The sequence below is a fragment of the Nerophis ophidion genome, linkage group LG26 (assembly GCF_033978795.1).
Source record: "Nerophis ophidion isolate RoL-2023_Sa linkage group LG26, RoL_Noph_v1.0, whole genome shotgun sequence".
In the NCBI taxonomy this organism is placed as follows: domain Eukaryota; kingdom Metazoa; phylum Chordata; class Actinopteri; order Syngnathiformes; family Syngnathidae; genus Nerophis; species Nerophis ophidion.
In genome coordinates, this window is record NC_084636.1 from 13,703,877 (window position 1) to 13,730,101 (window position 26,225).

The following is a 26,225-nucleotide window of genomic DNA, read 5'->3' on the forward strand; positions in this document are numbered from 1 at the left end:
GCTTACTTAATGGGTACATCGCTCTGTTTACACAGTCACCTTTAGGGTACCACTGACAGTATGGGGACCAAAAAAACAGGTCTCCTAAAGGGAAACATTTTTAAATGATAGTCAGATCCATTTTTAAAATGCCTAAGTTTTAAATGGTCCTCAGTAGTCACGTACAAATTAGTGTGAATTATGCAAAATTACTTAAATTTGGTCCCCATGAATTAACTCTTTTTTCCCCCACAGTCCCCAGTAAGTATGAACAGCACTTTACTTCCTCAATCCAGAGATTTAAAAACGTGTATAAGCTAACTGGTCAGTGGCCATTTTACGTAATTTTTTTCATGCCTCCACAACCTGTAGAAAGGGTGGTCCCCACAAGTCATGATCAAAAATTTGGTCCCCATGAACCATATTAACTCTTTTTTCACCCACGGTCCCCAGTAAGTATGAACAGCGTACTTACAGTCTTTTAATCCAGAGATTTAAAAACGTGTATGAACTATTTGGTCAGTGGCCATTTTAGCTCATTTTTTTATGCCACCACAACCCGTAGAAAGGGTGGTCCCCACAAGTCATGACCAAAAATTTGGTCCCCATGAACCATATTAACTCTTTTTCCCCCAGGGTCCCCAGTAAGTATGAACCGCACATTAGTTCATCAATTCAGAGATTTAAACACATGTATGCGCTAAACTGGGCAGTGGCCATTTTATCAAACATTTTTATGCCTCCACAACCTGTAGAAAGGGTGGTCCCCACAAGTCCTGATCAAAAATGTGGTCCCCATGAACCATATTAACTCTTTTTCCACAAGGGTCCCCAGTAAGTATGAACAGCACATTACTTCATCAATCCAGAGATTTAAAGACTTGTATGAGTTAAACTGGGCAGTGGCCATTTTATCAAACATTTGTATGCCTCCACAACCTGTGGAAAGGGTGGTGCCCACAAGTCCTGATCAAAAACTTGGTCCCCATTCCTGATGATAACTAGTGTGTGTGTGTGTGTGTGTTTGTGTGTTTGTGTGTGTGTGTGTGCGGGTGCATGTGTGTGTGTGTGTGTGTGTGTGTGTGTGTGTGTTTTCCGGCAATGCTTACTTAATGGGGACATCGCTCTGTTTACACAGTCACCTCTCGTGTACATCTGACGGTATGGGGACCAAAAAAACAGGTCCCCTAAAGGGAAACATTTTTAAATGATAGTCAGATCCATTCTGAAGATGCCTCAGTTTTAATGTCAGTGGCCATTTCACCTCATTTTTTTTTTATGCCTCCACAACCTGTAGAAAGGGTGGTCCCCACAAGTCCTGATCTAAAACTTGGTCCCCATTCCTAATCATAACCTGTGTGTGTGTGTGTGTGTGTGTGTGTGTGTGTGTGTGTGTGTGTGTGTGTGTGTGCGTGTGTGTGTGTGTGTGTGTGTGTGAGGTAAGAGCCAATCACAGCAGTGGCAAGCACCCCCAACCCTCCCTTCCCCTCCGCTCCTGCTTCAGTTTGGTCCACTCCATCGCTCTCTTTCCCCTCCTCCTCCTCCTCCTAAATCACCCCTCCTCATTGGTTTCTGCTGCAGTATAAGTCACAGCCTGCATGCGCTCTTCTCTCTCCGACACACACACACACACACACACACATGCACACACACGCATACGAACTCAAATCCTCTTACAACTGGCCGCTGCCCAGAGCAGATTAAAGGGGCTGCACATCTCCGATTGTGTTCCAAATGTGCCACCATCTCCTTCCTCCTGCTCTCGCACTTTCTCCTTTTCCTCCTGCGCCCCACCGGGACGTCTACTCTTCTTCCTCTTCTTCTTCATCATCATCATCGTCTCATTCCGGCGACCTCCGAGGCAGGGGAACAACCTCTGGAGACAGCGCCAGGGGGGGGCTGGCGGCGGGTGCACGGAACGGGTCGGAGGGGTTCGTTCCGGAAGGAGACAGGGGCTGTGGGGGTCTGGCGTGAAGTAGAGTGGAGGTGGACGAGGAAGAGGAGGAGGAGGGGGGTCGGCTGTCGTGGAGGGGGTGTGGGGGGGAGTAGCAGGAGAAGAAGAGGAGGGGAGCTCGAGCGGCGCGGCGAGGAGAAAGGAGAGCGACCATGAAGGCTCTGTTACTGCTGGTGCTGCCCTGGCTCAGCCCGGCCAACTACACTGATAATTTGGGCAACCTGCACATCCTCTATTCAGAGCTGTGAGTACACAACCTCCCCACCCCACCCCATCATCTCACCCCGACCCATTCCACGTCCACGACATCATCGCCCGTGTCCGTGGAGGATGCAGTGTTTACGTTGTCATTACACCTGCACCCCATTCGCGCGCCCCCCCTCCCCTCCAGACCTGTCCCGAGCGCATCCACAGCACATCGACGCGCTCCAGGTCGCCGCTTTGCGCTGTCCAGGGTCTTTTTTTTTTTTTTTCGGACGCTGCAGCAGCCGCTTAAACGCCACTCATCCGTCCGTACCGGGCATTAGACAGCCAGCTTTGGGCTCACACCATGGGATTCTTTTCAAAGCATGTTTTCAAAAAACATCATTACCCGTACTAACCCATCCATCCATCCATTTTCTACCGCTTATTCCCTTTCGGGGTCGCGGGGGGCGCTGGCGCCTATCTCAGCTACAATCGGGCAGAAGGCGGGGTACACCCTGGACAAGTCGCCACCTCATCGCAGGGCCAACACAGATAGACAGACAACATTCACACTCACATTCACACACTAGGGCCAATTTAGTGTTGCCAATCAACCTATCCCCAGGTGCATGTTTTTGGAAGTGGGAGGAAGCCGGAGTACCCGGAGGGAACCCACGCATTCACGGGGAGAACATGCAAACTCCACACAGAAAGATCCCGAGCCTGGATTTGAACCCAGGACTGGAGGAACTTCGTATTGTGAGGCAGACGCACTAACCCCTCTGCCCACCCGTACTAACCGTGTTTGGATAATGTTGCCAATGGCCGTTATCGAAGTTGACCTTATATTTGTGTATTTGTACACATGCGTGGGTAAAGTGCTGGTGAATAGAATATAATGCCTTTTATTGTCACTATATGCAGGTAGGACAAGATTAAAAGCAACTCCATTATCAGTGCGACAGTCTACAAATATGCAAAACATAGGGAGCAAAGAAAAAGAGAAATAGTGCAAAAGGAGGTAAGGTGCACAGTCCAGTCCTGAGAACGACCGTTCTGAATGGGTTGTTTAAATAGTATACTATATACGTGTACATATACATATACATATACACAGGAACATTCAGACTGTGGGTGGAAAGTAAAAACTGCACACAGAGAGGTGCTAAACTATAAAAACAACAATGAGACTTTCTTAAATGATAAATGATAAATGGGTTGTACTTGTATAGCGCTTTTCTACCTTCAAGGTACTCAAAGCGCTTTGACACTACTTCCACATTTACCCATTCACACACACATTCACACACTGATGGAGGGAGCTGCCATGCAAGGCGCCAACCAGCACCCATCAGGAGCAAGGGTGAAGTGTCTTGCTCAGGACACAACGGACGTGACGAGGTTGGTTCTAGGTGGGATTTGAACCAGTGACCCTCGGGTTGCGCACGGCCACTCACCCACTGCGCCACGCCGTCCCTGATCTGCGCGATGCTGCAAAGTCCAAATTGTACCACCTGAAATATCTCCAGTAGCTTTAAAAACATTTGTAATGTTATACTGCGTCTGCATAACACATTGATTTAACTGTCGTGAAATCACGTGGTGTCTATTTTGACCGTAAATCACCTCATTAGAGGGAAAAATGTCCCCTGCAGTGGACGTTTGTGGTTTTGCATCCGTTTAAACTCTAAAAATGTCCACTGCAAGGGACGTTTGTGGTTTTGCATCCATTTAATGTCTGAGGAAAAACTAAAAAATGTTCACTGCAGTGGACATTTGTGGTTTTGCATTCGTGTAAACCAAACAACATACTAAAAAAATGTCCGCTGCAGTGGACGTTTGTGGTTTTGTATCAATATAAACCAAACAAATGACTAAAAAATGTCTAATGCAGTGGACGTTTGTGGTTTTGAATCCAATAAACTCTGACAAAACACTAAAATGTGACCAATGCAGTGGACTTTTTTGGCATTGCACCCATTTCAACTCTGACAAAAGACTAAAAATGTCCACTGCAGTGGACGTTTGTGGTTTTTCATCCATGTAAACCGAACAAAACACAAAAAAATGTCCACTACAGTGGACGTTCGTGGTTTAGTATCCTTTTAATCTCTGACGAAAGACTAAAAAATGTTCACTCCAGTGGACGTTTGTGGTTTTGCACCAATTTAGACTCTGACAGAAGACTAAAAAATGTCCACTGCAGTGGACGTTTGTGGTTTTGCACCAATTTAGACTTGGACAGTAGACTAAAATATGTCCTCTGCAGTGGATGATTGTGGTTTTGCATCCATTTAGACTCTGACAGAAGACTAAAAATGTCCACTGAAGTGGACTTTTTTGGTTTTGCATCCATTTTAACTCTGACAGAAGACTCTAAATAATGTTACTGCAGAGGACGTTTGTGATTTTGCATCCATCTAAACCAAAAATTCCACTGCAGTGGACGTTTGTAGTTTTGCATCCAATTAAACTTCGACAAAAGATTAAAAATGTCCACTGCAGTGGACGTTTGTAGTTTTGCAACCAATTAAACTCTGACAAAAGCTTAAAATGTCCACTGCAGTGGACGTTTGTGGTTTTGCATCCATTTAAAATCTGACATAAGACTAAAAAGTGTCCACTGTAGTGGACGTTCGTGGTTTTGCATCCATGTAAACCAAACAAAAGACAAACAAATGTCCACTGCAGTGGACCTTTCTGGTTTTGCAATCATTTAAACTCTGACAAAACACTGAAATATGTCCACTTCAGTGGACATTTGTGGTTTTGCATCTGTTTAAACTTAGACAAAACACTAAAAAATGTCCACTGCTCTGGACGTTTGTGGTTTTGCATCCATGAAAACCAAACGGAAGACTAAAAAGTGTCCACTGCAGTGGACGTTTGTAGTTCTGCATCCAATTAAACTCTGACGAAAGATTAAAAATGTCCACTGCAGTGGACGTTTGTGGTTTTGCATTGAATTCAACTCTGACAAAAGACTATAAACTGTCCACTGCAGTGGACGTTTGTGGGTTTGCATCCATTTAAACTCTGACATAAGACTAAAAAGTGTGCACTGTAGTGGACGTTCATGGTTTTGCATCCATGTAAACCAAACAAAAGACAAACAAATGTCCACTGCAGTGGACGTTTCTGGTTTTGCAATCATTTAAATTCTGACAAAACACTAAAATATGTCCACTGCATTGGACATTTGTGGTATTGGACCCGTTTAAACTCTGACAAAAGACTAGAAAATGTCCCTTGCAATGGACATTTGTGATTTTGCATCCATGAAAACCAAACGGAAGACTAAAAAGTGTCCACTGCAGTGGACGTTTCTAGTTCTGCATCCAATTAAACTCTGACGAAAGATTAAAAATGTCCACTGCAGTGGACGTTTGTGGTTTTGCATTGAATTAAACTCTGACAAAAGACTATAAACTGTCCACTGCAGTGGACGTTTGTGGGTTTGAATCCATTTAAACTCTGACATAAGACTAAAAAGTGTGCACTGTAGTGGACGTTCATGGTTTTGCATCCATGTAAACCAAACAAAAGACAAACAAATGTCCACTGCAGTGGACCTTTCTGGTTTTGCAGTCATTTAAACTCTGACAAAACACTGAAAAATGTCCACTGCAGTGGACGTTTGTAGTTTTGCATCCAATTAAACTCTGACGAAAGATTAAAAATGTTCACTGCAGTGGACGTTTTTGGTTTTTGTGACAAAACACTGAAATATGTCCACTGCAGTGGACATTTGTGGTTTTGTATCTGTTTAAACCTCGACAAAACACAAAAAAATGTTCACTGCAGTGGACATTTGTGGTTTTGCATCTGTTTAAACCTCGACAAAACACAAAAAAATGTCCACTGCAGTGGACGTTTGTAGTTTTGCATCCAATTAAACTCCGACAAAAGATTAAAAATGTCCACTGCAATGGACATTTGTAGTTTTGCATCCAATTAAACTCTGACAAAAGATTAAGAAAGGCCACTGTAGTGGATGTTTTTGGTTTTGTATTCAATTAAACTCTGACAAAAGACTAGAAAATGTCCACTGCAGTGGACGTTTGTGGTTTTGCATCCATTCAAACTCTGACATAAGACTAAAAAGTGTCCACTGTAGTGGACGTTAATGGTTTTGCATCCATGTAAACTGAACAAAAGACAAAATAATATCCACTACAGTGGACTTTTCTGTTTTTCCAGTCATTTAAACTCTGACAAAACACTGAAATATGTCCACTTCAGTGGACATTTGTGGTTTTGCAGCTGTTTAAACTTAGACAAAACACAGAAAAATGTCCACTGCAGTGGACGTTTGTAGTTTTGCATCCATTTAAACTCTGACATAAGACTAAAACGTGTCCACTGTAGTGGACGTTCATGGTTTTGCATCCATGTAAACCGAACAAAAGACAAAATAATATCCACTACAGTGGACTTTTCTGGTTTTGCAGTCATTTAAACTCTGACAAAACACTGAAATATGTCCACTTCAGTGGACATTTGTGGTTTTGCATCTGTTTAAACTTAGACAAAACACTGAAAAATGTCCACTGCAGTGGACGTTTGTAGTTTTGCATCCAATTAAACTCCGGCAAAAGATTAAAAATGTCCACTGCAGTGGACGTTTGTAGTTTTGCATCCAATTAAACTCTGACGAAAGATTAAAAATGTCCACTGCAGTGGACGTTTGTGGTTTTGCATTCAATTAAACTCTGACAAAAGACTAGAAAATGTCCACTGTAGTGGACGTTCATGGTTTTACATCCATTTAATTTCTGACAAAAGACACTTAAATGTCCACTGCAGAGCACGCTGAGTTACAGGAGGTTATTGTTGCCAGATGTGGTTCTTAAAGTGTCTACAAATGGAGAAAGCACATCACTCTGGTGTCTTTGATCGGCTCTTCGTCCATGGATGAGTCAAGAATACTTCATTATTAAAAGCTGTGCTTTTATTGGATGATTGATGAATGGCTTCAGCAGACATCCACTTCTCTCCCAGCATGCATCAGAGCGCCGCTGTTCATTCTCTTGTTGCAGTGGAGTTAATTAGGACCGTCTTCCCACTCCAGGCTGGACTGCAGACCGCGTTTAGTGCGAGGCAAAAGCCGCTACGTGTGAGTCTAATAGAAGGCGTGGGGTGGAAGGAGGGAATTTGGCGTGCAGGACAAATGTGAGGAGACAGGAGGCGATAAGGTCACTTCCTGTGTTTGCCCTCCATCTGGCCGTGCATACGCCTGGCTTCCACGCCGCCCATTTCTATGTGGCTGGATTTAGACCAGGGCGAGCTCCGGGCGAAGAAGTCAGCTCGCCTGTGATTTTCGCCGATTACGGCAAGACAGACAAATGCGGTGTTTTTCTGGCTGGCTGGAGAGCCGCCGCGCTCCATTTTTCTTCATCGGCGGAAGCTGACAGCAGCGCCGTCCCCCGGCCGCCCGCTCGTCTTTCGCCGCTCTGCTTGTCATCCGCCATTGTGTGCGCGGCTGGGTTTCTACCGACGTGCACGCCGTGTGCATCGCTGCTCTGGTGTAGACAGCACAAAGGATGGAAGACAGCAAATTTTAATTTTTGTAGTGAACTGGATTATACACAGTGGGGCAAAAAAAGTATTTAGTCAGCCAGCGATTGTGCAAGTTCTCCCACTTAAAATGATGACAGAGGTCTGTAATTTTCATCATAGGTACACTTCAACTGTGAGAGACAGAATGTGAAAAAAAATCCAGGAATTCACATGGTAGGAATTTTAAAGAATTTATTTGTAAATTATGGTGGAAAATAAGTATTTGGTCAACCATTCAAAGGAGGTTTTGGCTCAAAATCTCACGATACACGGCCCCATTAATTCTTTCCTTAACATGGATCAATCGTCCTGTCCCCTTAGCAGAAAAAACAGCCCCAAAGCATGATGTTTCTACCCCCATGCTTCACAGTAGGTATGGTGTTCTTGGGATGCAGCTCAGTATTCTTCTTCCTCCAAACACGACGAGTTGAGTTTATACCAAAAGGCTCTATTTTGGTTTCATCTGACCACATGACATTCTCCCAATCCTCTGCTGTATCATCCATGTATCCATTTTGGTATCTTGCTGAACACTTTTCCACTTTGCATCAGTCCAACTTAGATGAAGCTTGCAGCATTTCTGGATGTTGTTGATAAATGGCTTGCGCTTTGCATAGTAGAGCTTTAACTTGCACTTACAGATGTAGCGACAAACTATATTTAGTGACAGTGGTTTTCTGAAGTGTTCCTGAGCCCATGTGGTGATATCCTTTAGAGATTGATGTTGGTTTTTGGATACAGTGCCGTCTGAAGGATCGAAGGTCACGGTCATTCAATCTAAAGTTAATGATTATTTGCAACAACAAAAATGTTTTTATAAGTTTGAACATCAAATATGTTGTCTTTGTAGCATATTCAACTGAATATGGGTTGAAAATTATTTGCAAATCATTTTATTCCGTTTATATGTACATCCAACACAATTTCCCAACTCATATGGAAACAGGGTTTATAGACAACTTGTCTTTTAGTAGTAAGTAAACCCTGCAATGAGGGGGCGACTTGTCCAGGGTGTTCCGCCAGAATGCAGCTGAGACCCCAGAAGGGACAAGCGGTAGAAAATGGATGGATGGATGGATGGATGGATGGACAAACAAAATAAAGGCTCCTAATATAGCTGCAGACATATGCAGTAACATATTGTATCATTTATCATTCTATTAGTTAGTCAACATTATTAAAACCTCTTAAGGCCCAAGCTGTACAACGTGGACTTAGGTGAGGTTTGTTTTCCCGTGGTGCAAAACGACTGGATCGGACACGACGTGAAGGTAATGACATCTTTTAATATTAATTCGAAAAAGGAACAAACAAAAGGCGCGCACAAGGCGGAGAACAAACTTGGCTATGAAAACAAAAACTATGGGGTCCCCAATGCGGTGCCCGTGGGCACCAGGTCGCCCGTAAGGACCAAATAAATCGCCCGCTGGCCTGTTCTAAAAATAGCTCAAATAGCAGCACTTACCAGTGAGCTGCCTCTATTTTTTAAATTGTATTTATTTACTAGCAAGCTAGTCTCGCTTTGCATGACATTTTTAATTCTGAGAGACAAAACTCAAATAGAATTTGAAAATCCAAGAAACTATTTTAAAGACTTGGTCTTCAGTTGCTTAAATAAATGCATTTATTTAGGGACAATTTTAGGGAAAAATTACAACCTTAAAAATTATTTTAGGATTTTTAAACACATACCTTTTAAATTCCTTTCTCTTCTTTCCTGAAAATTTAAATCAATGTTAAGGTATTTTTTTTTTTTATTTGGGCGGCATAGCTCGGTTGGTAGAGTGGCCGTGCCAGCAACTTGAGAGTTGCAGGTTCGATTCCCGCTTGTGCCATCCTAGTTACTGCCGTTGTGTCCTTGGGCAGAACACTTTACCCACCTGCTCCCAGTGCCACCCACACTGGTTTAAATGTAACTTAGATATTGGGTGTCACTATGTAAAGTGCTTTGAGTCACTTGAGAAAAGCGCTATATAAAAATAATTCACTAATTCACATTGTAAAGAATAATAAATACATTTTTATTCAATTCTTCATTTTAGCTTCTGTTTTGTCGACGAAGAATATTTGTGAAATATTTCTTCAAACTTATTATGATTAAAATAAAATAAAAATATTCTGGCAAATCTAGAGAATCTGTAGAATCAAATTTAAATCTTATTTCAAAGTCTTTTGAATTTCTTTTAAAATTTTCGTTCTGGAAAATCTAAAAGAAATAATGATTTGTCTTTGTTAGGAATATAGCTTGGTCCAATTTGTTATATATTCTAACAAAGTGCAGATTGGATTTTAACCTATTTAAAACATGTCATCAAAAATATATATTTATTATGAGAAATCATTAAGATGATCAGTGATTCCACAAAGATAAATATCATTAATTATTAATAATAACATAGAGTTAAAGGTAAATTGAGCAAATTAGCTATTTCTGGCAATGTATTTAAGTGTGTATCAAACTGGTAGCCCTTCGCATTATTCAGTACCCAACAAGTAGCTCTTGGTTTCAAAAAGGTTGGTGACCCCTGACGTAAACTATGGACATAAAACAAAACTTGCAAACTATGGCATGAATAACGAAAACTTACTTGGAAGGAGAAAAGAGCGTGGATCATCAGCATGGATAACAAGGGTGTGAAGGGGGAGATGTCGCCAGGCTTACTGCCTGGCAACTACAGGCTTAAAAAGTGACGTGGTGATTGACAACAGGTGCATGAGTCCAAGTGAATCAGGTGCGTGACATGAGGACAGGTGAAAACTGAAGAGTTCTCATGGTGACAAAACAAACAAGAGTGCACAATGAGTCCAAAACCAAACAGAACGTGACCACAAAACATTACATTGGGTCTGATTGTTTGCTTTACCAGTCCGAAGGCTCTCTCCTGTTGGCAGACGAGCTTCAAGGTGAACGAGGAATTAGTGCCAAGATGCTCTTCAAAGATGGCCTTGTGTTCGGCCATGCAGACTTCCATACGCGCTCTTCCACCTTTCAGCGCTTTTTTCTATAGCGGGTTGTGACAATCTGTCGACCCTCTCAGGAGATTTCTCCTCACTTTTTTGGGGCTAATCGTCAGCAGGGTTAGAAGTGACAGCAGCGTGGTGTTAATCCCCCTCACCGCCAGCCCGCGCCTCCCGCTGAGTGCCAGGGCTTTGGGTTAGGGCTGACCGGGGCTGCCTGTCAGCACGTGCGGCGTGGAAGGTAGGTAAGGCGGGACACCGCCTGGGGGCCACAGGTGGAGGAGATGGAGGCCAAATGTTGGGACGGCAGCAAGCGTTCCCTTTGTCGTGGTGCAGACAGGATTACATGAGGTCCGTGGAAAGTGCATCAAAGCCTTGTTTTTGGTACGGTGGCAGTTTATTGCTTAGGTTTTTTTGCGGGTTTTTTTTAGGGGGGAGGTTTTGTTGGCCTCTCTTTGTTTATAATGTATATTTTCTGCTGAATCTACTCTCTATTTTATGTTGCAGCTGTTACATATGCTGTAATATTGCACATGGTAATTGTTAGATATATATACATATATATACTCCATTTGTTACCAGATTTGCACCTTCTCTCTCGCTTGTATTACCACTCGCACCACTCCGCTTGCACCACCTGCCACAGCTATCTTTACCCATTCCGCTACCTCTCTGCTTCGCGATGGCTTATGACGTTGCATGCGCGACAGTATGTGACGTTTGTAAGAAGGTGCGCTTGTTTTATGTCCCTGTGAGAAGGAGAGACAAGAAAGAGTGAGAAAAGCCTGTAGTGTAATGCCCGCAGCTAAAAGCAACTGCGTGAGAAAGTATTCTCGAAAACTCACGATATAGTCTATATCGCACAGAGACAAACCCGCGATGTATAGATTATATTCGATATATCGCCCAGCCCTAATATATATATTATGAGTAAATATTACATAGATGTTATATTTTATATTGCTACAATGGTACATTTTTAGTCTACTTTATTCCTGCATTTGAAGTTTGCAGGTGAAGTGTAGGGGTAATTTTTTGGGGGGGAAATACCTGGTAACCACACTAACTAATCAATTACGTTAATTACGCGGTATCTTGAATGACGCGGACACTTTTGATACTGGATACTTTCCAATACTCTTTTGCTTTGGAGACTTTCTGTGTGGGTCATTAATATGCAACTGTATTTAATTGATACTTGTTAGTTTTGACAAATGTGGTGTTTTAGACTGCTGTATCGTTCAATTAAGGACACTAAATACGTTTGTCTAGCTTGTGTGCTATTGTTTGTCTAGCTGTTGTGTAGCTGCCAGCTCCTAGTAGCCTACCATGTTTACCTTTTTGTAAATGACTCGACTACAATACAAGAAAATACCGACCCTGTGTGCTTATCAAAGGACGTTTAGATGTCCAGTTTTGCACAAGTAAACCAGCTGCAGGACTGCTTGTATCGGAGAGTTTATATCCAATCCAATCCACTTCATTGGTATAGCACATTTAAACAACATACATTTTTCCAAAGTGCTGCACAAAAATATTAAAAACAATATTCAAATATTATCCTTAGCTCCACCAATAATATGGGAGATTTTAGATGCAAGCCGATATAATCCGAAGAGCGATAACATTCCCGAAATACTTTTCACTGACGATGTTTATAGTCTGCACAGAACATCCATTAGTTGTGTAGTTGTTCACAGCTACTGAAGTGAAGTGAATTATATTTATATAGCATTTTTCTCTAGTGACTCAAAGCGCTTTACATAGTGAAACCCAATATCAAAGTTACATTTAAAACCAGTGTGGGTGGCACTGGGAGCAGGTGGGTAAAGTGTCTTGCCCAAGGACACAACGGCAGTGACTAGGATGGCGGAAGCGGGCATCGAACCTGCAACCCTCAAGTTGCCGGCACGGCCACTCTACCAACCCAGCTATGCCGCCCCTGAGCACTGCTGTGATCTCACACTGTTTACATTTGCAGAGTGGAAACTCTAGAACAGGGGTGTCAAAAATCACGGCGCAATAACTCAAAAATAAAGACAACTTCAGATTATTTTCTTTGTTTAAAAATAGAACAAGCGCATTCTGAAAATGTACAAATCGTAATGTTGTTGTTTTTTGTTTTTTTTTACTCTTACATTTTGTGGTTAATAGTATTCTTGTCAGAGTTAGTTGATGAACCCCAAGATGCAGAGAAGGAGGGAGGCATTTTGCAGGAAAAAATGATTTAATTTGAAACACTAAGACAAAAACAAACAGGGTACAAACAAAAAGCGCGCACGTGGGCTGATAACAAACAAAAAGGCCTAGCGTGGAAGCTAGCAGGTTTCGAGCAGGAAACAGAAGTCGTACTTATAATATGAAAACAAACTTGGAAGCAGGGAACTAAAGACAGTAAGCTACAAACCACTATCAAATATAGCTTACCGCAACGCTGCATCGACACGACACGACAGGACAGGTAGCAACGACAAGAGCGACAATAATTCAGCAACTTACTGGAGGACAAAAACAGGGCTCAAATAGAAGTGGGCTGATTGACACCAGGTGTGGCCAGGTGCCAATCAGCCGCAGCTAAGGGGACACAACACTCAGGGAGACAAACAGGAAACTGAACCAAAATAAGAGTGCTGACAGAAACTAAAGACAGGAAATACTAAACACACACAGAAGAAAAACTGAAACACAAACAAACTGTCAGGGCCAAGCCTGACAATTCTATCTTTGTCGTTATTTATACTTTCTGAATAAATGATGTGATAATGTTCATCAGTCAACTCATTGGTGTTAATTTTCAATCTATCAAGATAAAAAAAAAAAACAGTACCGAAATCAAATTACAGGATGTTATGCTCATTTTCTCCGACTGGTGCACTAACATCATGTGGTTTATTTTGTACATATGAGCATAATTTACAAAGATACGGTGACGCTTTGCTGGCATCGTGGTGTGGTTTTGTTCTCCCGAATGATGCAGTCGGAATGGTCACAGCGTGAAGGTAAGAAAGGAAGATTTATTATCACTAACAAAATAAACTAAGAACAAAAACACTTGCACAAAGCACTAAAGACAAAACAAACAGAACTAGCATGGGAGCTAGAAGGAACAAAAAGCGCTAACATGTGAGCTAGGGACAAGCAAACAGAGGAATAGCGTGGAAGCTAACGAATACAAAAAGTCTTTACCACAAGCGGGGATAGCGACGTCACCTGTTGCATCGAATAGCAAACTACACTGCGAGACCGAATGAACAAAAAGCACAGGCTTACATAAAGGAGATAATCACAGAGCAGGTGCGCGAGAAAAACAAGATCAGGTGACACTAATGCGTGGCTATGGCAACAGAAACAAACAGGAAGTGCCACCAGGAACTAAGGAAGACAAAAACCAAACAGGATGTGATATACAAAAAGAAAAAAAACAGAATATGACATGATCTGAGCCGCGGATCATGACACATACAAATAATTGCTATTGACATCCAGCTGTTTCTTTCATTCTAAATTTTCAGGTTCATTTTTATACTTTGCAAACTCCTCCCGCGGGCCGGATAAAACCTGTTTGTGGGCCTGATCCAGGCCTCGGGCCGTACGTTTGACACCCCTGCTCTAGATCAAGATTTCCAAACAGCACCATGTTTGGTTGTAAGGCGACACCTCCACAACAACGGCGTCCTACCAGTGTGATCATACCCTCTCATGGTGGTATTGATCCCGTGGGAAAGCCATGACTCAGTCAGTTGCCAAACCTGCTGAGCACAGTTGAATGGCAACCCAACGATCCTGAATTTTTTATCAGCGGCTGTTTACATTCACTTTTTAGTCTCTGTGGAAAGCCACACCCCTGTGGAGACTCACTTTAACAACGCTGTTTATATTCCTAAAAGAGCCTCATTCTCCGATTCCCTCCTCCCCGTGCGGCAGATGGGACGAACGTGTGCATCAGGTGGATCCGGTCCACACACCACCGTCTGATTAACAGCTCTCTAATTCGCCATTAACTGGATTACTTTAGTCCAGACCTGGGCAAATTAAGGCCCGAGGGCCACATGCGGCCCTATAAGCTTTTCAACCTGGCCCGCCAACATTCCCAAATATATTTTTTAAATATTTAAGATGGAAGGTGTAGCTGCCATTATGATGTGCAGACATGTTTTTTAATGACTGTAAGTCTTCAACTATACAAAGTATTTCAATGCTTGGAATCTGCACTTTTGCATGATATACTAGTTACTATGGTCATCTAATTAGTAACAATGGTAATGTAATTAGTTGCTATGGTAATCTAAGTATAAACCCCGTTTCCATATGAGTTGGGAAATTGTGTTAGATGTGAATATAAACGGAATACAATGATTTGCAAATCATTTTCAACCCATATTCAATTGAATGCACTACAAAGACAAGATATTTGATGTTCAAACTCATAAACTTGATTTTTTCTTTGCAAATAATAATTAACTTAGAATTTCATGGCTGCAACACGTGCCAAAGTAGTTGGGAAAGGGCATGTTCACCACTGTCTTACATCACCTTTACTTTTAACAACACTCAATAAAATAAACGTTTGGGAACTGAGGAAACTAATTGTTGAAGCTTTGAAAGTGGAATTCTTTCCCATTCTTGTTTTATGTAGAGCTTCAGTCGTTCAACAGTCCGGAGTCTCCGCTGTCGTATTTTACGCTTCATAATGCGCCACACATTTTCCATGGGAGACAGGTCTGGACTGCAGGCGGACCAGGAAAGTACCCGCACTGTTTGTTTACGAAGCCACGCTGTTGTAACACGTGCTGAATGTGGCTTGGCATTGTCTTGCTGAAATAAGCCAGGGAAAAAGACGGATCTTAGATGGCAGCATATGTTGCTCCAAAACCTGTATGTACCTTTCAGCATTAATGGTGCCTTCAAAGATGTGTAAGTTACCCATGCCTTGGGCACTAATACACCCCCATACCATCACAGATGCTGGCTTTTGAACTTTGAGTCGATAACAGTCTGGATGGTTCGCTTCCCCTTTGGTCCGGATGACACGATGTGGAATATTTCCAAAAACAATTTGAAATGTGGACTCGTCAGACCACAGAACACTTTTCCACTTTGCATCAGTCCATCTTAGATGATCTTGGGCCCAGAGAAGCCGGCGGCGTTTCTGGATGTTGTTGATAAATGGCTTTCGCTTTGCATAGTAGAGCTTTAACTTGCGCTTACCGATGTAGCGACAAACTGTATTTAGTGACAGTGGTTTTCTGAAGTGTTCCTGAGCCCATGTGGTGATATCCTTTAGAGATTGATGTCAGTTTTTGATACAGTGACGTCTGAGGGATCGAAGGTCACGGTCATTCAATGTTGGTTTCCGGCCATGCCGCTTAAGTGGAGTGATTTCTCCAGATTCTCTGAACCTTTTGATGATATTATGGACCGTAGATGTTGAAATCCCTAAATTTCTTGCAATTGCACTTTGAGAAACGTTGTTCTTAAACTGTTTGACTATTTGCTCACGCAGTTGTGGACAAAGGGGTGTACCTCGCCCCATCCTTTCTTTTGAAAGACTGAGCCTTTTTTGGGAAGCTGTTTTTATACCCAATCATGGCACCCACCTGTTCCCAGTTAGCCTGCACACCTGTGGGATGTTCCAAATAAGTGTTTGATGAGCAAATCATTGTATTCCGTTTATATTTACATCCAACACAATTTCCCAACTAATATGGAAACGGGGTTTGTCCAACAAAAAATATATATTTCGCCTTTTTTTTTTCCGTTTCCATTCATTTTTAAAAAGCTCCATGGCGCCACCAGGGTGCCGCTCAAGAGCCGCATGTGGCTCTGGAACCGCAGGTTGCTGACCCCCGTACGAGTTAGTATGGTCGAGCTGTCGCCGTCTTTGCCTGAAGTTGAGCATTTTGATTTTAGAGCCAACTTGTAGTTTCAAACATGCAAATATTTTGACTTGCAGTGGTTGCTGCAGCCCTGGGGCGGGGGGGTAGGTAATTTGCGACGTGTTTGTTGGGCGTCAGTCCGGGAGCGGCGAGAGCGAGGCAACGGGAGTATTTGGGTTAGGACGGATAATCCACTCACCCCTAAAGAGGATTGGAGAGTCTCACGGGCTTTGATGAGTCGTGAGCCGGTGTTTATTCCGCATCACAAGAACACGGCTGTTTGCGTCGCATCCACGGGGCGCCCAGGCACGTCCCCCGGAGCATTGTGGGTAATTGTGACAGCCCCGGAGACAAGGGGAGTGGGGGGGCTTTGAGGCTTTGGTGTCTTATCGCCTTATCTCGCCACAGATCCTAAGGATGATGCGATAACGAGACGACGGCGCTAACGAGCATCCGCTGATCCCGCCCAGGGGGGGTGTGTTTGCGGCACTGATAGATGTTTATTTTGTTGCCAGATAAGCGAGAGAACTGCTCCGTGTACACGCCGCCTCTCAAAGTGACTGCTGAGCGTCGCTGGCATCCACCCCGAAGCATCCGGCGCGGCTGTCAGTCACGCTTCCCTTCGGGGACCGGCAGAGGCCTTAAAATAAAACCCCGACTGAAGACGTCAATAACACCGCCGCTTAAAAGGCAACTCTCCCTTTTCAAGCTATTTATAAGCCATATTCACGGCACTCTGAAGCGGATTCTTCTGATAGTTTTGTCCACGGTGACAGCTCTAAATATATTACCTGCGCTCCCGATGGTCGTCAGGGTGCCTTTTGAAGACAAAACTACGCCCACCGTGCAGTCTTAGCAAAATTGTACGGCATGTTATTCTACATCAGGGAAAGAGCCGTATTGGACCAAAATTACTAATATGTCTGGAGCCGCAAAAATAATAAAAGCCGTATTACATACATATAGTGTGTCATGAGATATAAATTGAATTCAGAGGACTTAAAGGAAACCAAATTAGCTCAATATAGCTACAAATGAGGCATAATAATGGAATATGTACATCTAGCTAGCCTAAATAGCATGTTTAGCTTGCAGTTGTGACGCTTGGTCGGCATCGTGTTGTGGATAGTGTTCTCTCGTTGGTCGGAATGGAGCACAGCGTGAAGGTAAGAATGATGAATTATTAAAGAACAAACTAAGAACAAAAACACTTGCACGAAGGCACCAACAAACAAAACCAACAGAACTAGCATGAGCTAGAAGAAAACAAAAGACGCTAGCATGTGAGCTAGGGAAATGAACAAACAAAACAGCATGGATGCTAATCGAGTACAAAGGGTATTTACCACAATGCGGGATACCGACGTCACCTGTTGCGTGGAAAGCAAACTACACTGCGAGGACGAAGGCACAAAAAGGGCAGGCTTAAGCAGGGAGGCAGGTGCGCAACGACAAACAAGAGAGTAACTAGGCAACAGAAACAAAACAGGAAGTGCAACCAGGAACTAAGGACGTCGAATACTAAACAGGGTGATAACACAACAGAACAAAACCAGAACATACCATGATCCAAGTAGTGGATCATGACAGCAGTCATGCAGTGACCAAATATTCTCACTCCACACAAGACAATAACACCAACAAAACTCACCTTTGTGCATTCATGCACAACGTTCAAAGTTTGGTGGACAAAATGAGACGGAAAAAGAATTGGCACAAAACACGTCTTAGAGAGTCGGAGAAAGTTATACATGTAAACAAACTACGGTGAGTTCAAGGACCGCCAAAATTCGTAGGACAAAACGGCACTCGCCAAATACTCGAAGCAGTGAAGCATGTTTGATAAAAACAGCGTGCTTTATAACAATTAAGGAGGTTTGTGTCATGTTTGTCCTCCGACAGAAACCATATTAAAACAAAAAATATATATTTTCATATTTTTTGCCCCTCTCCTTTTTATTTTTCATACATTTTTGAAAAAGCTCCAGAGAGCCACTAGGGCGGCGACCCCCAATCTACATCAAGGGGTCGCAAACTCAATTTACCTGGGGGCCACTTGATGCAGAGTCTGGGTGAGGCTGGGCCGCAAGAAAAGATTTCTTAAAATAAATGTTTGCATGCTCCTCAGCATGTCTAGTTGTATAATGACGTTTCAAATTGTATCTCTAGTGCACCGCAACTTTCTCTGTGCAAATAAGATACGTCGGGTTGTTGAGCCCCTGTGCTCAACAAAGAAATATTGCATCTCCCACTTCTCCTGGAATTGTCTTTGCTCATCACTAACCTTTCTCTTGACTGCAGGCTTTGAAAAAGACATGTTTGGGGTTGTGGAATATATTTGTATTTAACCAACGCACGGAAAATAATGGTATTTCCGCAATGTGTATCGTTCCGCTTTTCCTCCCTAAAGCAACACGGCGGTCGGCGGATAATAGTCGGGAAAGAACAGGGATAGCGAGCGCAAAAAAAGTGACGGCTCCCGGAGTATAGAAATATATGTAGTGTTCATCGTGTGAGGTAATGCAAATTAGACCATTAAAAAAACAAATAACGTTTTTAATTGGTCCAGGTAATCGGGGACTGTTATTACTGACGGAAAGGTGTCGCGGTGTGACTGCAGCCAGGCACGTAAGAAAACCGTCGTCTCCATAGCAACGTCACTGTCGCTTTCACTCTTGTGCCGCTTTTCCACTAACACAGTGGTAGGCAACCCAGAACGTTGAAAGAGACATTTTGGACCCAAATAACACACAAGACACTATAGAGGAGCCTCCACTTTAACGTCATGCCCAGGACACATTATATTGTACAAACCCCGTTTCCATATGAGTTGGTAAATTGTGTTAGATGTAAATATAAACGGAATACAATGATTTGTAAATCATTTTTAACCCATATTCAGTTGAATATGCTACAAAGACAACTTGTTCGATGTTCAAACTGATATTGGAAATATTCGACATCGTGTCATCCGGACCAAAGGGCAAGCGAACCATTCAAACTGTTATCGACGCACAGTTGAAGTGTGAAGTGAATTGCATTTATATAGCGCTTTTCTCTAATGACTCAAAAGCGCTTTTACATAGTGAAACCCAATATCTAAGTTACATTTAAACCAGTGTGGGTGACATTGGGAGCAGGTGGATAAAGTGTCTTGCCCAAGGACACAACGGCAGTGACTAGTATGGCCGAAGCGGAAATCGAACCTGAAACCCTCAAGTTGCTGGCACGGCCACTCTACCAACCGAGCTATACCGCCCCAAAAAGCAAGCATCTGTGATGGTATGGGGGTGTATTAGTGCCCAAGGCATGGGTAACTTACACATCTGTGAAGGCCCCATTAATAATGAAAGGTACATACAGGTTTTGGAGCAACATATGTTGTCATCCAAGCAACGTTATCATTGACGCCCCTGCTTATTTCAGCAAGAGAATGCCAAGCCACCTGTTACAACAGCGTGGCTTCGTAAAAAAAGAGTGTGGGTACTTTCCTGGCCCGCCTGCAGTCCAGACCTGTCTCTCATCGAAAATGTGTGGCGCATTAAGAAGCGTAAAATACGACAGCGGAGACCCCGGACTGTTGAACGACTGAAGCTCTACATAAAACAAGAATGGGAAAGAATTCCACTTTCAAAGCTTCAACAATTAGTTTCCTCAGTTCCCAAACGTTTATTGAGTGTTGTTAAAAGAAAAGGTGATGTAACACAGTGGTGAACATGCCCTTTCCCAACTACTTTGGCACTTGTTGCAGCCATGAAATTCTAAGTTAATTATTATTTGCAAAAAAAAAAAGTTTTTGAGTTTGAACATCAAATATCTTGTCTTTGTAGTGCATTCAACTGTATATGGGTTGAAAATGATTAGCAAATCATTGTATTCTGTTTATATTTACATCTAATACAATTTCCCAACTCATATGAAGACGGGGTTTGTATTTTCAGCTGTAATCATTGAAGTCGGAGATCACTGAAGGTCTAGGTGGGAAACTCATAGCCCTGCCACTGCATCCACATATTTAGTGGCTACAGTAGAGACGCGCTAAAGACCACTCGGGTGTTTCCGTGCAACCACGCAGGCCCGCCCTTAGAGTGGATTGACATATTGCTCCATTCCACCACTTTCCTGGGTTAACTTCCATGTTGCTGAGCGGACATGCTTGATAGCATTCAATTTACTAAGCGAATGAGCAGGAATAACTCACAGGGCAGGCAGAGGCCACTGTTATGTAAGAGCGCGCCGGCTCGATGGGGATCGATTGCGACTCCCGGCCCTTTGTGTAATGCTCCCTCTAACCTCGACTGATCTGTGACCGTAAAGTAAAGGACCTCGGCGGTGTTGCATCCCAAGGAAAGGAAGCTTTTCCTTCGTGAAATATGGACTCAAATATCCACTCTCGCTCTTTGCCTTTATCGTGTCTTGTTCCACTTGTTCCTCCCCTCCACCCCGCGCTCTAAAAGATCATTTTAAACCTGCAAGCAGCGTTGGTCGGGCCCGCTTTGGCTGCTGCCCCCGTGACCCAAGCCCTGGTCTTAGTCAGACATACCTAGAGGTTCTTGTTTCATGTCTCTACGACATTCCTAACAGAAGTTACAAGCAGTTTTGTATGTTTTTTTTCCTAGGGGGAGCTAGAGCACAATTTTGATTTTGGGGGTTTGGTTTTTTAGTAGATGGCAATTTTCGCCAGTCCTGATGTGTGTGTAAAATTTGGTGAGTTTTGAAGCATCTTAAGGGGGTCAAATTACAGCTCGGCGTTTCTGGATGTTGTTGATAAATGGCTTTCGCTTTGCATAGTAGAGCTTTAACTTGCACTTTGAAGCATTTTAAAGAGGAAAAAATGAAATATTTTAGGAAAATTTGCGCAGGGGTTCTTTGAAGGCGTGTAAAATCAAAACCGGAGCAGTTATTAAAACTATTTTGATAACTTTTAATCAGAAGGGTCAATCTCTCTCCTGTGCGAGTTTGAAGCCCCCTAGGATCATTTTCCAGACGTATCGTAGAAGCCGAGCCTGGGTTTGATCCAGCTCATTACAGTACAGTTAATGTTTACGCTGATGGCCCCGCAGAGACAAGCCGGGGAGAGGCGAGGCGGAGCTATTTCTGCCTCTGATGAAGCGTCGGCCGCAGAGCCAGAAAGATGGCAGAAAACTGTCGACAGCACAACTCTGCTGGGATGGCTTCAGCAGACCATGCATCGCTTTTTCACGCCACGGCTGAGTGTTAAAGTTGAAGTGCCAATGATTTTTACACGCACGCGAGGTGTGGCGAAATCATTCTCTGCATTTGACCCATCAGCCTTGGTCACCCCCTGGGAGGTGAGGGGAGCAGTGAGCAGCAACCCCCAATTCCTACCCCTAACCAAATAACTCTTGATTAAAGTTCTACTGAAACCCACCACTACCGACCACGCAGTCTGATAGTTTATGTTTAGTTAGTAGTTTAGTTAATATTTCAATGATGAAATATTAACATTGCAACACATGCCAATATGGCCTTTTTAGTTTACTAAATTGCAATTTAAAATTTCCCGCGGAAGTATCATGCCAAAACTTTGCGGTATGATGGCGCGTGCGCGTGACGTCACGCATTGTAGAGGACATTTTGTTCCAGCACCGTTTCCCAGCTATAAGTCGTCTCCTTTCTTTAATTCCACAGTATTATGGACATCTGTGTTGGTGAATCTTTTGCAATTTGTTCAATGAATAATGGAGACGTCAAAGAAGAAAGCTGTAAGTGGGAAGCGGTGTATTGCCTTTAGCAACACAAACACAGCTGGTGTTTCATTGTTTACATTCCCGAAAGATGACGGTGAAGCTTTACTATGGAACAGAGCGGTCAAGTGAACACGGTTGGATTGGACCACACACACAAAGTACAGTGTATTATGCAGCGATCATTTTGTAAGATTGTAAGATCGTGTTTCGAAGAGGGTCCCTTGCGAAGGGCAGAGATGGGCATCGCCACCACCCGTCGACTGGTGCTGAAGAAAGGTGCGGGGCCGACCTTCAGGTTGTACAGGTACGACCATATAATCTCACTAAAACACTAGTAACACAATAAGCAGATAAGAGATTTTCCGGAATTATCCTAGTAAATTTGTCTAATAACATCTGAATCGCTCCCAATGTATAGTATTTTTTTTTCTAGTCCTTCACTCTCACTTTCCTCATCCACGAATCTTTCATCCTTGCTCAAATTAATGGGGAAATCGTCGCTTTCTCGGTCCGAATCGCTGTGGCTGCTGGTGGCCATGATTGTAAACAATGTTCAGATGTGAGGAGCTCCACAACCCATGAGGTCATGCGCACATCGTCTGCTACTTCCGGTACAGGCAAGGCTTTTTTATCAGCACCAAAAGTTGTGAACTTTATCGTCGATGTTTTCTACTAAATCCTTTCCGCAAAAATATGGCAATATCACGAAATGATCAAGTATGACACATAGAATGGAACTGCTATCCCCGTTTAAATAAGAAAATCTCATTTCAGTAGGCCTTTAAGTCTTTGTTACTTTGTATATGTTCCCCATACTAAAGTGTTACCCAAAAAATCTGTTCCAGGGTAAAACTGTCTTGCCTTAACTGAGGGTAAATATGACACCCAAAACCAGTGAAGTTGGCACGTTGTGTAAATGGTGAACAAAAACAGATTACAATGATTTGCAAATCTTGTTCAACTTATATTCAATTGAATAGACTGCAAAGACAAGATATTTTTCTTTTGCAAAATTCGCACATTGCAAAAAAGTTGACACCGGGACATTTTTACCACTGTGTTACATGGCCTTTCCTTTTAACAACACTCAGTAAATGTTTAGGAACTGAGGAAACCGATTTTTGAAGTTTTTCAGGTGGAAATCTTTCCCATTCTTGCTTGATGTACAGCTTAAGTTGTTCAACAGTCCGGGGTCTCTGTTGTGGTATTTTAGGCTTCATTTTGTGCCACACATTTTCAATAGGAGACAGGTCTGGACTTTAGGCAAGCCAGTCTAGTACCCGCACTCTTTTACCATAAAACCACGCTGTTGTAACACGTGGCTTGGGATTGTCTTGCTGAAATAAGCAGGGGCGTCCATGATAACGTTGCTTGGATGACAACAGATGTTGCTCCAAAACCTGCAAGTACCTTTCAGCATTAATGGTCCCTTCACAGATGTGTAAGTTACCCATGCCTTGGGCACTAATACATCCTCATACCATCACAGATGCTGGCTTTTGAACTTTGCACCTATAACAATCAGGATGGTTCTTTTCTTCTTTGTTCCCGAGGACACGACGTTCCACAGTTTCCAAAAACTATTTGAAATGTGGACTCGTCAGACCACAGAACACTTTTCCAATTTGCATCAGTCCATCTTAGATGAGTTCAAGCCCAGCAAAGATGGTGGCGATTCTGGGTGTTGTTGATAAATGGCTTTAGCTTTGCATAGTAGAGTTTTAACTTGCACCAACAGATGTAGTGACCAACTGTAGTTACTGACAGTGGTTTTTTGAAGTATTCCTGAGCCCATGTGGTGATATCCTTTACACACTGACGTCGCTTTTTGATGCAGTACCGCCTGAGGGATCAAATATCCGTAATATCATCGCTTATGTGCAGTGACTTCTCCAAATTCCCTGAACATTTTGATGATATTACAGACCGTAGATGATTTCTTTGCAATAGCTCGTTGAGAAACTGTTCGACAATTTGCTCACGCATTTTTTCACAAAGTGGTGACCCTCCCCCCATCCTTGTTTGTGAATGACTGAGCATTTTAATGGAAGCTGCTTTTATACCCAATCATGGCACCCACCTGTTCCCAATTAGCCTGTTCACCTGTGGGATGTTCCAAATAAGTGTTTGACGAGCGTTCCCCAACTCGCTCAGTCTTTTTTGGCCACACTTGTGCTTGCTTTTTTGAAACATGTTCCAAATTATCTAATATTTGCAAAAAATAACAAAGTTTTACAGTTCGAACGTTTAGTATCTTGTCTTTGCAGTCCATTCAATTGAATATAGGTTGAAAAAGATTTGAAAATCATTGTATTCTGTTTTTATTTGCCGTTTACACAACATGTCAACGTTTGTAGTTGGTAGGGAATATTGCAACCGGATAAGTATTGGGATACGGTACTGTTTGATATTAACTGAACTTTTATAGGTTTGGTACACATCCCATGGTCACTTTTATTGCAAATGTTAAGCGGAAATCGGAGGAGAGGGCTTTCCTGTACACGCAGAATTAAGGTTCTACAGGCCGACCAATCAGTCTTTACCGTCTATGAGGTAATATCTTTTTTTGGAGGGGAAGGCATGAGTCCGTGTTGTGTACTCTGGTGCCTCCGCAGAGTAGCATAATCCAAGTTTCAGAGACCAATCTGGAAACTGAAACCAACTAGATGCAACAGAGCGTACTGTACAAGCATATTCGAGGTGTGTACAGTACATGATGGCAGTTCTGAATGCATGCTTAGCGTTTAGGTTTTTAATAGTTATTTACTTGTTTACTTTTTGTCGTTTACAAGGGTTGGAATTGGGGGTTAAATCACCAAAACGATTCCCGGGCGTGGCCACCTCTGCTGCTCACTACTCCCCTCATCTTCCAGGGGGTGGAACATGGGGATGGGTGAAATGCAGAGGATAATCTCACCACACCTAGTGTGTGTGTGTGACTATCATTCAGTGTTTCCCCCAGAAAATGTATTATTTAAGGTGGTGTCTCTACAGGGGGAAGGGGGCGCCGCCCGGGACAGGCGGACGGACGGGGAAGGGGTTGGGTGGGTGTAGAGGAACAGTGTAATTTGGCCTGTCGCCACCATCACGTCTCCATCTCACCACAGCCTGGGTGGAAATAAACTACCGCCGGCTTCGTCGCATGAAGAAGCCTACAATTTTTGGTTGTGTTTTCAGCTCCGTATGCTGAGTGGCGATATATGACATATATCTCGTTTTTTTTTTCTGTAAAGTGGAAACAAAACACAAAACAGTCTTAGTTACCTGAGATACTAAGTATGTCATTATTTTCTCTTAGTAAGTCAATATTTACTAAGTCAATTTGACTAAGTCAAATTAATGACTTATTGTAAATAGGCGTTTGAAAAAGAGTTTTAAAAAGAGTTAAAAGTGGGGCCACATGCTGACATATGCTCAACTTATCATGCTTTATTTAGAGGACAAAAAAAATTACAAATATATATATTTAAATTTTTTTAAGACTTTAGTTTAGGCGGTGGCTCTTAGTTGTTAAGGCGGCCACCTTAACCGCTGCAGGAAACCCTGTCATTGGTACTTTAACTCTCACTTTAACTTAGAGAGAGGGACAACGTTTTCTTGATCCCTTGTCTGTTTAGGGTCTGCCGTCGTATTTAGTAAGCAGGAAGGACAACATGGATAAATATCACTTTTTTGTATTCACATCGCACTCCGGCAGAGGAAATGCTGTAATCTGCTCACACTCTGACCTTTTCAGTAGTCGGCCTCATGAATGTGTTGACTTTTAGCGAGCGTTCATCGCTGCCCAACCTGCTTCGACAGATCGCTCATTACAAAAGCATGAATAAAGTTGTTGTCAATGCGACTCGCTGACCCGTCGTCTTTTCCCACCCGCAGGTGTAAAGGCGCCTCTCACTATGGCCTATCGGCGGACAGGAAGCGGCGCTCGCAGGAGGGTGAGTGCACCGACAGCACGTCGGAGCTCACCATCGCCACGCTGCCCGGCGACGGCCCCGCCTCCGC

At 43.0% G+C, this 26,225-nt stretch overlaps 1 protein-coding gene across 4 annotated transcripts in view; it reads left to right on the forward strand.

The window, feature by feature from the left end:
* Positions 1-26,225, forward strand: part of lnx1 (ligand of numb-protein X 1) — a 119,797-nt gene that overhangs the window by 45,173 nt on the left and 48,399 nt on the right. For 3 of the 4 annotated variants that reach the window (XM_061888380.1, XM_061888382.1, XM_061888381.1), the window contains exon 4: positions 26,100-26,225. This exon is cut by the window's right edge. In XM_061888380.1, coding sequence (XP_061744364.1) covers positions 26,100-26,225 — 126 coding nt within the window. Of the gene's footprint in view, positions 1-2,024; positions 2,178-26,099 lie in introns of those variants that run through there. The other variant, XM_061888383.1, reaches the window with a different exon arrangement.